The sequence below is a fragment of the Perca fluviatilis genome, chromosome 10 (assembly GCF_010015445.1).
Source record: "Perca fluviatilis chromosome 10, GENO_Pfluv_1.0, whole genome shotgun sequence".
Taxonomy (NCBI): Eukaryota; Metazoa; Chordata; class Actinopteri; order Perciformes; family Percidae; genus Perca; species Perca fluviatilis.
The window spans coordinates 20653655-20668792 of NC_053121.1; the positions used below are offsets into that span (position 1 = coordinate 20653655).

At 40.0% G+C, this 15138-nt stretch overlaps 1 protein-coding gene across 2 annotated transcripts in view; it reads right to left on the reverse strand.

The window, feature by feature from the left end:
• The window catches only part of LOC120566601 (protein diaphanous homolog 1), a 113222-nt gene that overhangs the window by 67673 nt on the left and 30411 nt on the right, over positions 1-15138 (reverse strand). The window contains exons 2-13 of one of the 2 annotated variants that reach the window (XM_039813131.1): positions 12733-12759; positions 11148-11309; positions 10531-10632; positions 9666-9796; positions 8452-8535; positions 8294-8357; positions 7654-7793; positions 7166-7271; positions 6819-6929; positions 6458-6576; positions 4484-4600; positions 2052-2167 (exon numbers count right to left, since the gene is read on the reverse strand). In XM_039813131.1, coding sequence (XP_039669065.1) covers positions 2052-2167; positions 4484-4600; positions 6458-6576; positions 6819-6929; positions 7166-7271; positions 7654-7793; positions 8294-8357; positions 8452-8535; positions 9666-9796; positions 10531-10632; positions 11148-11309; positions 12733-12759 — 1279 coding nt within the window. The remainder of the gene's footprint in view (positions 1-2051; positions 2168-4483; positions 4601-6457; positions 6577-6818; positions 6930-7165; positions 7272-7653; positions 7794-8293; positions 8358-8451; positions 8536-9665; positions 9797-10530; positions 10633-11147; positions 11310-12732; positions 12760-15138) is intronic. The other variant, XM_039813132.1, reaches the window with a different exon arrangement.

Here is a 15138-nt window from a genome sequence, read left to right on the forward strand (position 1 = left end):
TACAGATTGTGAAGAGACAAAGTGTGAATCTTCATCAGTTACATGGAAATATGGCTAGTGGAAAAAGGAGTGGAAACTATGCAAGATGCCTTATATCTAGATAAGCTGGTAAGCAAGGAAGAGCAAAGTGAGAAATCTATTTTGTGAAAGAGAAGATTTTCCCGGATGAAGGAACTTGAAAATAATATGCCAACCCACGTACATCATTTTCAGAGTGTGCTTTTGTGTACGAGTTTACATGGTTATTGGATGTGTAAGGGTGTTACTTCTGTCATGGTGGCTAGGCTAAATGGGAAATGGGACAAACTTCGAATAGAGAGCACTAAGGGAGCCAGAATGTAGGGGGAAAAACTGTGCTGAATTTCAGAGTTCAAAGAAAAACACTAAATAATGCATGCAGGGCAGAATTGGGCTGCTTTCCACCGATAATAACTCTGGCAGCCTTAAAGGAGGCCAGCCAGCCTGTGTGTGTCAGGACGCATTTAGAAGCAGTGCAATTAGAGCCTCCTGCGGTGAGCAACGGAGAACTGCCATAAAGGAGTTTTGAACTCTTGAGACATGGCCTGCACCTCCATTATGCTCTGCTTTAGTTTACTATAGTCAGCAGGTGTTTCCTCGTCAACATTTAGTGCTGTCACTCACGTCCACAATACCACATGCACCACTTTTCACCAAAATTCAGCTTTTCATGCGTGTATATAATAGAGTGACAGGAAATGACATGGATCAGTGGCCCTCATAATACTTTCTGTGTTACCCTGTAGGATTATGTGTCTTGCTCATGGGCACTTAGACAATAGGTTCACAATTTGTCAAGTCTGTCATAAAACTATAGTCAGGTGCCCATATATGAGTCAAAACTGTTTTAGCTTGCTGTAATAATTCCTCTTTTTCATACTGGCCAATAAAAGATCCTTTTCTAATCTAAATCTACTCATCCTCATTCTGTGCAAAAGTGTATTCCAAAGTTTATCTGAAGCCAATATGAGGCTTACACCAGTCTGAAACTATCAAGTGAGTATCCTTCAAAGTCTTTTTAGAATTCCCTTTTTCTGTTTCCCCCCCGACACTGTTTTCTTGCAGAGCTGCAGTGGAGGCATAGTAACACAAAGAGGGAACTTTGTACTGAAAAAGGCTTGATATGATTAACTTAGACTGTTGAAGCCTCATATTATCTTCAGATAACCTTTGGGATGTATTTTTGCACAGAATGAGGACTGTAGTATTAGTTCCTCATCACTCCCATTGGAAAAGCATTAGGAAAGGATCTTGGCTTGTTTGAAAAAAAGAGGAATGATTACAGCAAGCAATACCAATTTCAATGTTCATTTGGGCACCTGACGATTATTTTTAAGACAGACTTGGAAAATTGTGAACCTATGCTCTAAACAGAGGGGATGACTGACTTTTATTATATTAATACATCCACCACCAGTGCCTGAGAGTTACCATCTCACCAATCTATCATTGTGTGTCAAGAATCAAACATTGGAAGAGGACAAATAAATCTCAGCTACTATATTGTGACATCAGTCTCTGGGGTGGCTTAGTTTGAGATAAAGCTTTTGTCCTCTTGATAAAGTGCATTTTATACCACCAACCTATGACTGTAAAACCTGTCGCACAACTCAGCCCACACTAACACACACTCCCTCTCTGGGTCCACCCTGTGGTGTTTCTGGGCCACTACACATTTGTCAACCATGGTTATCAAATGTATTATACATCGCATTATTGTATAATGACCAAATTAAGGTTAAATTACATAAAGCAGGTATAATAGCCTTGACAGCACAAAAGCAATTGTGTCAGTGATTGGAGTGGGGTAGGCTAAAAGTGAAATATGGTTGAAAGTTTCAACTCACACAGCACTATGCCACAATGTTTGATTTTTCTGGTCTACGTGAATGTGGTCCTTAATGCCTGTGAAAAAGCATGCATAAAGCTCTACATTTTAAGGGCGTTGGTTGATGGTCAAGACGGCCCCATGTACTCTTAGAGAGAGAAAAGGAAAGACTTGATCATATGGGTGTTCTGGTCTAACAACTCACCTATCAAGCCTTCAATGTTGAGGCTGAGTTTACGGCACTTGAAGTCAGGGTCCGCTCCATTCCTGTGAAGCACGATCTGAGCGATACACTCGTCTATTAACTTGTAGTATTGAGGCCTGCAGGAGGAAGGGAGTGACAGATTTACAGATGGATTGGGAGACAGAGAGAAAGAAGTGGAGAGAGACAGGGGAAAGATAAGATGTGAAGGATGGAAGGAGGGTAACAAAGAAAAAATAGAGTTAATATGCTGGGGAAAGAAGAGAATGTCTCATTCTCTACAACATACTGTGCATGTTGTCTCCACAATGATGTGTATGTATGTGTTGTACAATACCAGAGGAGTCTGCATTAATAAGAAATTTGGCACATTACGTGAATAGAGGATGGGACTGACAAAGATCAAGTTGGTTCATTTGTTTCGACAAATGTGTGAACACACATGCTTCGTCACTTCGTCTTTGTCTGCAACTGAGATTGGCTGTCTGTGTGAGCATGACAGTTTGAGTTTCTTGTCACAAAGATTGATTGTGTGCAACGGTGTTCGTGAGAGTGTGTTGATGTATGTCCAGCACACCGTGTCTGATCAAGCCAGCTTCACACAGACACTCAATTTTGAAGGTGTCTTATTCCCTGACCCCATTAGATGCTGCCAGAGTCACAAACTCAATACTTTATTTATTCTGTCTCCCGCCCTCCCCCGTCTCTCTTAGTCACTCTGCCTTTGTCTAACACTTGTTCCACTCCTTCAATATACTTCAAGTTTTTTTTTCCTCCTAAGCTTAGATTTATCCGTGGAGCGATAGAGACATCTAGTGTCATTCTTGAAAACTGAGTAAAGTGAAATAGATTAGTCTACATCCTAAATCTGGCATTCTTCACCAGCCTAAAACACATTCAATTTAGATATTAGGTATATTAGGAAAAAACTGGTTGGTAGGCCTAAGGCTATATAAATTAAGCTAAATCGTAAAATAAATACACACATCATTTCATTTTTAAACTACATCTATTAAGCCATGTAGAGTCCGTGTACATGCAAAGTATGTGTATGACTAGAGGTATAACCATTCATATGAGTGCATTTGTGTAGTCTGGTAAATTCTCAGGCCTCCATCTCCACTTGGGATTGAAACACAGTGAGACCAAGAATGAAAAAAATAGCAAAGTAGCAGGTACTCTAGCATTCATTCCCACACAAATGCTAACCCTTCTATTCCCTGTGCATCCCTCCCTCATTCTCTCAACATCTGCCTAGCAATTTACCTCAACTCTCAATTTCTTCTTTATTATTGTCTCGCCCTCCACCTCCCTTCTCTCTTCATCTCTGTAATTATCAAGCTGTATTTTCTGCCACTCTACAGCTCTCACTCCCACACTCACTTCCTGTCTCTCTGTGCAGTGCATTACAGACAACCTCTATTGTGTGCCACTGGATCACCTGGACGGAGAAAGCCGGATAGGAAAGAGGGAGGGATGGAAGAGAGGAAAGTTTAAAAGACCTCAGCTGGGACCATTTGTTTGGGCCAACCTACCTTTTCCATACTCACAATAGATTCCCCAAACTGTGTTAAAAATAAACCACAATTTCCTGCCTGTCTGATACCATCAAGAAAACACCGACCAACAACACAACTAACTCAAATCAAAGGTCTGCATGCCTGCACATGTTGGGTTTTGCCTGTTTTCTGTGACATTAAGTAAGGCAACACATTCCCCCCTTTTGTTTAGCTGCATGTAAAAGTAGACATAGATGTGTAAATGTGCATACACTATGCCGTGCAATTTTTGACTTGTCCTTAACATTATTCTACCCCCTTCTTGTCATTCAATTATTCACTCTTCCTTCCTCCTCTGTTTCCCTAGTTAAACCCCCAAGGGCTTTGGAAGACACAGGGAGAGACATTAGCATATTTCTGGTGATAAGAGGTGATGGCGTTCATTTCTATTAAAATGGAATTGGAGTTCTTTGCATGTATTAATTTCTTAGCCTTTGAACGGTGCTCTAGAAAACAAACAGCAAATGGAGGACAGGGCTGAGAGGAGGGAGAGGTGGATGAAGAAAGGGAAAAATTCCTTCTTAAGTTTTCCTTTTGTCATGGTTATTTTGGCAGACTGCATGGTACTGCAAAATAAATTGCTGGTGACAGTTCCATAACTACTTTCCTGTATGTATATGAAATAGAAGTATTATGCTGCAATCAGGACTCTAAATTCTGCCTCCTAATTTTTATTCAAGAGTACACCTAGAGTTCTAGAATTTTAAAGCAGCTTGCATGCCAATGTATGTATCACAATGATAGAACAGTCCAGATGATACGATATCTAGTCTCTTGTCACAAAACAATATATCAGCTCTAATATGTGAATGTGTGAGCAGGCACATGTGTGAGAGAGTAACGACATGTATGAGTGTGTGTACGTTCATGTGCTACCTGGCCAAATAGTCATTACGGATCAGCAGCAGGTGCTGCATCACAGACAGGAAGTGGGTTTCGCCCTTGGAGTCCTTCACAGTGTTGACTAGGATCTCAAACACTTCCCTCACATCAGTGAAGCAAAAGCAGTTAAGGCTTAATTAACACAATTTATAAAAGAGATTAACACAAATATATAACTCTCCATACACAACATCTTCAACAATCAGTGACAACTGAATAGTCTTGCACCAACTGTTGCTGCATTATACTTATACAAGGCTTGGAGCAACACAACTAAACACATCAGAATTACAGTCAAATAAAAGTCTAACACAGACCAGACTTGTAGACTATCTGATAATCTTTGTTGCATAGGGACAGTGTGATGATATTTCTGCACACAAAAAATATGTTTATGTTATCAAAATCTATTTGAGCTCAGTGTTCGTTCAGTGTTGCTGTGAGGAAGGCAGACTGTGTTTACACCGTGGATGTATTATAAGACCTGGATACATCGTTCGACACACGAAGCCTTCATGGCGCCTAAAAATACCCTGATCTTGGGTTCTGCTTTCGCACTGTCCGGCCTATAGAGCAGGTGCACTAGAGACCTCCACAGGCCAAGCCGGCTAATTCCGGTTTAGCGCTGCTCTAATTTGAATGGGGATTATATGATTTAATCAAGCGGCTCTTCTAGACTTTCCAAATGTTATCGAACAGAATGGATCAAATTATGATTGCATCATTTTGCAGGGGTTGTGAAGATAAAAAAAAATGTATCCACTGATTTACAGACATCTCTTTTACCATATCAGTCTATGGGGAAAAGTCTTTTTTGGCCAGAGGGCATCATGTAAGGTTGCAATTCCCCCGTTTGGCTGCTATGTTCAATTTGCTTCAAAGCCTGGCGCACTTCCTGGGGGACTGGTTTACACTGTATCTAAATAAGGGGCACTAGTATTGGCTACCCCAGGGAGACATCTGGTGTTGAAGATTATAACTGCATGTCAAAAGCATAAAGGACAATTACAGCAGTCATTTTTAAAACTACACTGTTACAGTAAGGGTGACTTTCTTTTTATCAAAATCCTGTCCATCCTGGATGTCACACTAAGTCAAAGAGCCTACAACAGAACGCGTTGTGTGATTAAGATAAAGATACATCATTCCCTGCAAATATGTGTCTTTGTCACATCAGGACAAACTCATTATAGACCATATTTGCTTAGAATATAGCTACTAAGGGGGTCATTTCAGGTCCCGTTTTCTCACCACAAAGTGGTAAGATATGCATCACAGTGATATCAAAGTTTAGTAGAATGAACCATCAAGTCCACATACAACAAAATATATTAATACTCAGCTAAGTAGTAATTGGACTGACTCTAATCTGTTTAACAAAAACAGGTAATAATAATAATAATAATAATAATAATAATAATAATAATAATAATAATAATAACAACAACAATAATTCATGGTAAAAGTCCACCAGTGTCCGGATGTGTTGCTGCTTTTGACTGCACTGCAGATGAGTAGCAAATGTCTGTAAGACGCTAATTGGCAAAGACAGATTTTGAATGTAAAAAAGTCCACACAGCGTCAATGTCCCTAGAGCCTGAAAGATTATGCTTATCACGTAGGAAAATATTAATTTTGTATCCATCTTGGAAGAAAGTAAGTGGTCAGGCTGTTAACTGGGAAGAAAGGGGCAATCTGATTTTGTGTAGATTGCTCCTTGTAGACTCATGTTTATAATGAAGGGAATACATGCATATAGTTATTTATCCTGTGTGAATCATACATATTCTTTCATTATAAAAAATAAATTATGAAGGTTATTCACTTCACTCTTCAAACTAGCAAAGTAACATAAACGCAAAACCACGAGCATGCAAAGTTACCAGGTAGCCTATATAGATGTTCAAGGTCATAAAGTAGACCCTGACAATTTCTACAGGGGAACAATTTTGCCAGGTGGAAGGATATTCCATCTCAATGCGAATGTCGTCAAGACGTGCTTTGAGGTCCTCAGAGTCATCTTCAGCCTGCTCATCAAACACCGTGAGTTGCACCCTCAGCTCTTCGTTTTCTATCATTCGCACCTCCTGCAGGGAGAGCGATGGGATGTAGGCAGAGGGATGAAAAGGCAAGGGGGAGAATGACAGATGTGTTTGGCAAACATTGAGTTTGGACAGTTTGGACAGAAATTTCAAAGCACATAAGTGTGTCAGCCAGTCAGCAAGACAGAGGCATCAAGAGTGAGAGAGACATGAGGAGTAAGGATTTGCAAATGTGTGTGTTGTTAGAGTCACTCTGAGAGAACATCAATAGAGAATGTTTTCTGTACCGTCAGCAGGTCTCTGAGTCCCAATCTTAGCAGTTCAGAGCGAATATGGATCCTGAAGTCCAACTCTTCTCCCCGGCTTATTAAGGCGTTTATTAGCTGCATGCAGCCACCCTTAAAAACAAAAACAAACAAAAAAATATATATATCAAAAAGTCAGCTTCACAATTTAGACTAACTGGATAGATGATAACTATAATACAAAAACACATTGTCCGCTGAGTAAGTCTTTTACACGGCAAATTGCATCGAGTAGTGCTGTCTATCAAATGCAGCTGGGTTGGTGTCATTTGTCAACAAAAACACACATGGGGATTTATAATTCTTAAAGTATGTGTGTGCATGTGCACCTTAAGAGCAATGTTGTGATTGTTCATGCCAGCAAGGAGAGGCTGGAACCTCTCGATGTCCCGTCTCTCTGCCTCCTCTGTAATGGCCTCCAAAACACGCTCATGACTGCAAAAAAAACAGACAGTTATGCACATCATATAAAATGTTGCTACATGTTGTTAAATCAAATATCAATACATGAATACAAAATTTGCCATTAAACAAATGTATGCAGAATTACAATGTACATTCTGTTGCTTTATTCAACAGTTTTCATTGAAACCTGACATACAGGTAAAAGAGAAAAGAAATATGATAGGCAATTACTCAATTATTTATGTCAATGCTAGGTCGCTAACTGTTGCCAATAGAGCAGTTCAAGACTGTAATTTAGCATAACGTTGCATATAAGACTCCAGAACTGTGGGAAGGAATTGCTTGTGCAGAGACATAATTTCTGTTCTGTACTTATTAAATGACATGGTGTCAGAATTCCACTAATGCTTACAGGTTCTCAGGTTGTTCCAATATTGAGATGGCAGAAAGGAGCTTGACAGCATCCACCATCATATGTGGCACCTGAGGGTTGATGGCTTTGACCAACAGAGGAATTCCCTCAACTGACTCCAGCATGGATTTTAGACCATACTAAAAGGGGAGAGAAAGGAAGTAGGAAGAGAGAAAGCAGAATGAGGTGAAGTCATTTAAGGTTTATTTTCTGCAGCAAGGCAAAGACCAGGCTTTCATGGTTCAAATTATAGTGTTTACATCTGAACAATAGGAATCAATTTGTCTCCTGCAGGTACCACCTTGTTGATACTCAATTACCGGTGTGTAATTATTAATAAATGTGATATATTTCAAAGACATTTATACTAATTACCTAGGGCTGGCCCATCACCACACTGATAACTCAAATCACTCTCAAAGGTTAATAGTATTCATTATAATGAACTGACAGAAGTTGGTCACATTGACTTCATAATGCCCTCTAGAGGAAGAACTGTTACACTACAACAAAGACACAAAATGGGATAAAAATGGATTCTGTTACTAGTTATATTACTTACATGCAACAACTATGTGAAGCTATACCAAAATAAGATTAGGCATCTTGACGAGATTAAAGAAACAGTCAACTTTCTTACCTTGTTGTTCATAAAGGCTTTTAGACAACGAATGATCTCGTGCTGACATTTCACTCCTATCATTCTAGTTGGTGGATGAGAGAAAAGACATACAGAAAGACATTACAAACACATTGCTAATGAGTACAATTTATTTTTCTGAGGTTAAGGTGTCTCACGGGTACTCGTCTTTGTCCTCCTGTAGTCTTCTTAGCAGATTCAGCAGCAGGGCCAGCCCTTCATCTCCAAAGTTCTGCACCCAACTGGAAGTGACAAGACCACATGATTAGTACACTGTGCTTTTGACATTTTATTGCTTTTTTTCCCCCCTTGGCTTTTCCCATTGCCATTCTCTTGAAAAATATTTATTTATTTATAATGTAATTTTCCCACTTCAGTTTAAAGCTTTTGCTTTGTCTTCTTGGTACGCCTTTAAACTTATTTAAAAAAAAAAAGATGTGCGCTTAATTGTTGATAATGACTGGATGGTTCATGGACATACTGCATACAGTTGGACATGATAGCTATGTTTTTTTTTTTAAAGGACTAACATGACCTACCTGTATTTCTGGTGTTAATATAAATTTCATAATGTTGAACAATGTGGGTTGTTTTAATGATGCCAATTGTTTTGTTAAAACAATTGCCTTAAATAAAACTTAAGGAATATTCTCTCCTGTGGGTGTTGTAGGCTCTAATGATTTTACAACAGCACAATTATCAGTTGTTATTTTGTGTATGTAGCTGATGCTGTAGCCTGTAGGCTCCCCACCCTCATATACAGGGACATGATCCTGTGTCCAAAAATTCATCATAATCATCCCCAAGTTGATTTAGAGGTATTTTGAAAAAATAGACTAACACCAGATGACTTAAACTTAGATATTAATGTTTTCTGGTGCTGTAATGTTTGAAATAAAGAAATAACAGGCCTATCTTATCAACTATGATAGTTGAAAAACAACTTTTTTATCTGAAGGTCAAACTCTGTAATGTACAGAATATGGTCAAATAATTACTCATTGGGCCTTTAAACGGCAAAGTTTAAAGGCCCAATGCGATCAGTGGTCAAGTATGGACTGTTTTTAGAAGTCACATAATACAGCAAGTCAAATGGAGATCACCTGTGTGAGGTATTCCATTGAAGCTTCTTCAGCAGCAACTGAAGCATATATGAATAGGCCTGTATCACCTTTGCACATCAACACACTGCAATATTTGAGATTTTACTTAAACTCTGTCAAGTTACATGGGTATCATGAAAGATCAGTCGAGTCTCAATTGGACTGAGGTCTGGACTCCACACCGGAAGGTTAAAACTAAATTGATCTGGTTCAAGGTTTTATTTTTTACTCACTGCATGTATCTGTATGTAAGCATATGTGTGTATTACCTGACAGGGTTGTTATTGAGAGAGACTCGCAGAGATTCCAGACAGCTCAGCAGCTGTGTGTCTCGGTAGTCTGACTTTAACTCCTGGATGTACATCATGGCCGATTTGGCGCTCTCTTTCTGGTTTTGACCCTAATCAACAAACACAAAATCACATTGTGTATTGCATTTATATTCAGCTTCTTACAGGTTGTAATTGGTGTTATTTCCACATGGAAGCCTAATTTGAAATTTTGATTTGCAGAATTAAAGGGTACTGTGTGTAGGATTTTCTCTTAACAGGCTTATTTCACAGTTATATGAACTCCGCAGCAACCATCTGTGCTTGGTTATGTAGGTCCTCTGAGTCACTTGCTTTCACCATGTTTGATTACATTACACCTGCTGTTTTTATTCACCCAACGACTAAAAGCGTAGCTGGTCCTAATGATGGTTGTGACATTTCATTGAATCTACATTTCACTGGAGAATACATGTGTATAATGTCTATAACAATCCAGTCTTGGAAACACAGTCAATCCCTGAACACACACAGTTAAGGAAAGGCCTTTGACTGCACATTTATCTGAACAATTAGTCCAAGATAATAGTATATAATAGTATAATCTGACCTCTCTTTTTTATTTGGCCTTGAAAACACTTCACAACGTCATGCTTCATTCAAATAGTTTTGAAAGTGAATATGACAAAAACCCATATGTAGCACTGTGTGTTTAGCATAGGACAATATGGAATATAAAGGACACAACTCTGTAACTTGTACTGATTTTAGCCAATGCTAAAAATAAAAATAAAAAAACTTGCATGAAGCTGTCTGCAAATTCCCTACAGCATACTGCATTAGCAACATTTATTTTGGTACTGACAGCTTTAGACGTGTGGAGGTACTGGGAGACCATCTCTCGTTTGATCATAATGTCTTTTGCCCTTAGAGGTTGCTGCTTCTCCCCATTCAGGTTCATATCCACCTAAAGAAAGACAGGAGGAAGAAAGTAAAAAGAAAGTAGTAGGACAGAGGGATCAACAAGGTAGACAGACAAGGCGATGGCATAAACAAAAATCGGTAGACTCAAGCAATTAATAAACAGAACACACATAATACAAATAGAAATCATATTGTATTTATAAATGTGACGAATGGCATTAACATATTTCAACTAGTCTCTGCTGAATTGGAAGCAAGGAAGGCTCCCAGTGAGATGCTAACAGACGCTCAGCTGACAAGTGCGAGCAGTATGTCAAAGCATACCTATTGAGTAACAGAGAAAAAATGTACTTCCACTTAAAATGAACCCTTTCACAATTTTAGTTTTTTTAGTAAATCTACATGAAGGGTCTTTAATCTGGGAGTGATTACGTATTTGGAAGTGAAATATACCAAGTATAAGTTTCCAAGGCTGTTCAGGGGGGGATAATGAGTAGGTAATTAACCAAAAGCTGAATCTTTCACACACAACACACACACTTTTACGGTCTTTCTCACCAGCATCTGTTCGAAGAGTTCCAGGACGTATTCATCAGAATGATCATGCAGCATAGCACTCGGAGCGTTGAGCTCATAGCTGGCAGCTGAAGAGTGTCTCTGACTCGGCACTTGGCCTGGCTTCTCCTTGTCTTTTTTCCTCATGCTGGTGAAACGCTCCAACTGGATTAGCAGACAACATGACACAGGTTAGAGGAAAGAGGTCAGGGAGAAAAACTGCAAAGTGTAACCATCACTGTAAGGCCACAGACAAAGGTAACAATCCCAAATCAACTCACAGATTGAAGACAAGGCCTGCTCTCTGTTGTGTTGTGTGTCAAATAATTAAATAATAATACAATACATAAGGGTAATCTTCCCTTAGTTTCGGGATATTATATTTTCTACAACCGTAGAAACCTTTCAACAATCTGAGATGGTGATTAGGGATTAGAGATGTCAAAGGTTTTTGCCAACAAACGTTGCCACACAAAGTCAACATGCAGTCAACACTGGCAGGCGCAGAATATAATGTTTAATTTGAACAAACAATGGGGGATTTCTAGACTGGGTAAACCCAGCCCGATCTGCCGCCGATTTGATTTCGCCCTGCAGCTCAGGCTGGAAACATTTATCTAACCTGCTTCCGTTCATAATTTTGCGGGAAGCAATAACTAACTGGCTTATCCCCCTGGCGCGCTATTGGCGGGTTTAACGCGATGGCGATAGAGAAGCGACCAAGCAGCTTTTTGTTTACATTCAACAAGCCGGCCACCGAAGCGCAGCACTCCATGGCAACAACCTGTTGATGCAGCTGTCGCTGCTACGTCACCCGGATCGTTGGTCTGATTGGTTGAAGGACTATCCAATTGCATACAGAGTCATTTGAACTAGGCCCGTTAATCACGTCTCTTGTGCAGAGAAAATACACAGCAGACTCCCCAGACCAAGCTCAATCTTAAAAGATTGAGCTTGGTCTGGTGACTAGACTAGGGGATTTCTTTCCCTCTGGTTTTAATGACTGTGTGGTAAATTGCCAAAACTTGTGTTGATATATAATGTATTGCCAAATGAAAAAACACTGACGAACATCAACTTTTGGATACATGTAAATGTATCACATTGACATAGTGACCCTCCATAATGATTCATGAACAATAATCTGTCAGTATGTAGGATTCTGGCATCCTCCTGTGACAGGCACATGAGGGCATCATTTGTCTATGCGCCAAGCATTTCATGCCGTCAGTGTGCATCTTAACCCTTGTGTTGTCTTCCCGTCAACCTTTTTTTTGCCGTTTGTTTTTGGTTTTTCCAACATTTTAAATTGTAAAAAAAATGTCTTTACATTTTCAGCACTTATTTCTACGTCCCATATTTTCTGATATAAAACAAAAATTGAAAATGGGTCAATTTGACCCTAAGTCAACACAAGGGTTAAAGCATGCACATCCAACATGAGTACAGCACAGGACAAAACACAGGCACTGTGTTATGGTGGGTTGTGTTAGTGTTCCAATGAATAATGGTGAGTTGGTTTATTAAAGATCAGAGATTCACGACAGATGGATGAGTCAAGCACACAGGTGACAGTTAGCAAACCTACCTCGTCAGGAATCAGGCGTTTGAGGGTCTGTAAAGGATGAATGGATGAAAGGGAGAGAAATTAAACAGAAGGGTAGGAAAAAAATCAAACAGACGGCAGGGGAGAGCGGTGACGGATGGAGGGAGAGAAAGAATCAATTAGACAAAAATCATTTATGAAAGGAAACAGATCTAGGAAACAGTCTACAGAGTTCATAAATGAATCGCAGCAGGACAGAGGGAAACACTAACTAAATCACTGTTTTATAACTCAATGCAGTCATTGATACACATCTCTAGAGAACTACTACATTTAGAGTCTAAGTTGAGGCAGTCAAGAGACCTGGAAGGTAGCAATTACATGATTGACCTATTAGTAGCAGATTAGCAGTCCACATTCAAACAGTCAAAGGCAGAGAGACACACTTTTTAAGAGGGGGAAGTGGGACACATATATAAAATACACTTGCATATCTTGGCCACTAGGTGTCAGGCTACATCCAATAATGTCACCATAGGATACCTAGTGCTGGCAGTATCACTTTCAAACTGGACAAGCACATGCCCTGACAAAGTCCATGCAGAGCAAACAACATCAAAATGACTCTAAATAGAATAAATCAGAAATAATAATAGTATCACACAGTGGAAGGGCAGAAATCCAAAACGAAAAATACTAACATAAAGGCAAGCTGTTTTCCATGTATTTTCACAGAGAAAAGCAAAAGTCATTATGAACCTCCAAGTGCTACACTTTGTAAACAACTTACAAGACATCAAATAGCATGCAACCTTGGGGGTTGGCCTCAGTTGCAGGGGTCTAAGGGGGAAAAGACACCAAACATATTGCTGGAAAGCTGGAGCTAAAAACAAGACATGACGCTGGGTTGAAAGGTCACCAGAGGCCTGTACTACGAAGCAGGATTTGGCGTTAACGAGGCAACTTCAGGTTCAACCCAGGGTTTTCTGTACCACGACGGTGGATTAGTTGTTACTCCGTCAATCGCCGTGGTAACTCATGCTGAACACCTAACCTGGTCAGGAGCAGGTTAAGTTGGAGATCAGAGATCAACCGGTGTTAAAGCACTGCCTACTGACCAATCAATACTCGATTGATAACGGCGTCACCGTTCTTAGAAGACCAGGCGGAGCTCGGTGCGCGGAGAGAGAGGGGTGCGCTCATAAAAGTTAAAACATTTAGAGACCGACAACCCCGTTAACATTCACTGATGGGTATCTTTATAAAAGATATAGATTTTAAGCGGAGGGAATTACATATAGACTATTTGTCGGCTTCTTAAGCCGTGTGTTGCCAATACACACATCGGTTAGAATTGTTTTGATATTGTTTTTATTTTCTCTCACAGCTTACCACTGCCGGGGTTGCAACTGAAATAAAAGGCTAAAGCAACGACAGTTCATGGATGAAAAGTGCAATTATGGTCAGATCTTGTGCCTGACTGATGGGGAAGTGACCAGTGTAGTCTAATGTAGGCTATTATAGTGGGTGTACTGTACTGTATAGTGGCCAGAATCTGCATTGGGGGAGAGGGTGCCTATCATAGTGGGGTGGCTTGGGTGTCCTCCCCCAGGGAAGTTTCAAGCATCAACGACTTCATTTCCTGCATTCAGATACACTTTTATGCACCAATTTACGGTAAGAAAAAATACCTTTATTCAGCCTATAGATGTTAAGAAAAAAGCACAGATGTCAATTCAAAATTTATCAAAAATATAAGTATGTTGTTACGGGTCATAGGGCATTTTTAAGTGGGTATATAGAAATCCTGGAGCTTACTATCACGTAGACTACACCACTGGAAGAGATATTGATAGGCGTTGTGATTTACGCAAAACAGCGTCGGCTTTTTTTGCCAGCTTTCCTTCCTGCATTTTGCCTGTAAAACCGTGTCTGTGTTCTTCATATTTATGTAGAATCATAGTTTGCTCTTCTTATGTAAAATATGCGGCTCTGGTAGATGTTTGCGATTGGTCGTGGTGCGTGAACACCGCCTCTTTTATGTGAACGCGCGCTGCTGGATTGGGAAACAGAGTTGACTGAACTAGTTGATAACCAGCGTCGTGCCACAGGTTATGCGGGACCGCGGTTGTTAGGGTTAGTGAAGACGGGTAACTGAAAGAAATCCAGGGCATGTTGATCTTGATTCGTAGTACAGGCCTCAGAGATGGGACTAAGTCACACATGGGCAAGTCACAAGCAAGTCTCAAGTCTTAACCTTCAAGTCTCAAGCAAGTCCAAGTCATTTTTTGTGACAATCAAGCAAGTCAAGTCAAGGGGGTGGGGGGATAGTGCACAGAAGCACAGAAGGGAGGGAACGGGATGAGGAGGGAGGAGCGAGCTAGTCTTCGTTTTGTTTGAAAATACTTTGAATGAATGTTACAAGAAGTAACGTCACTAGGGCTGTCA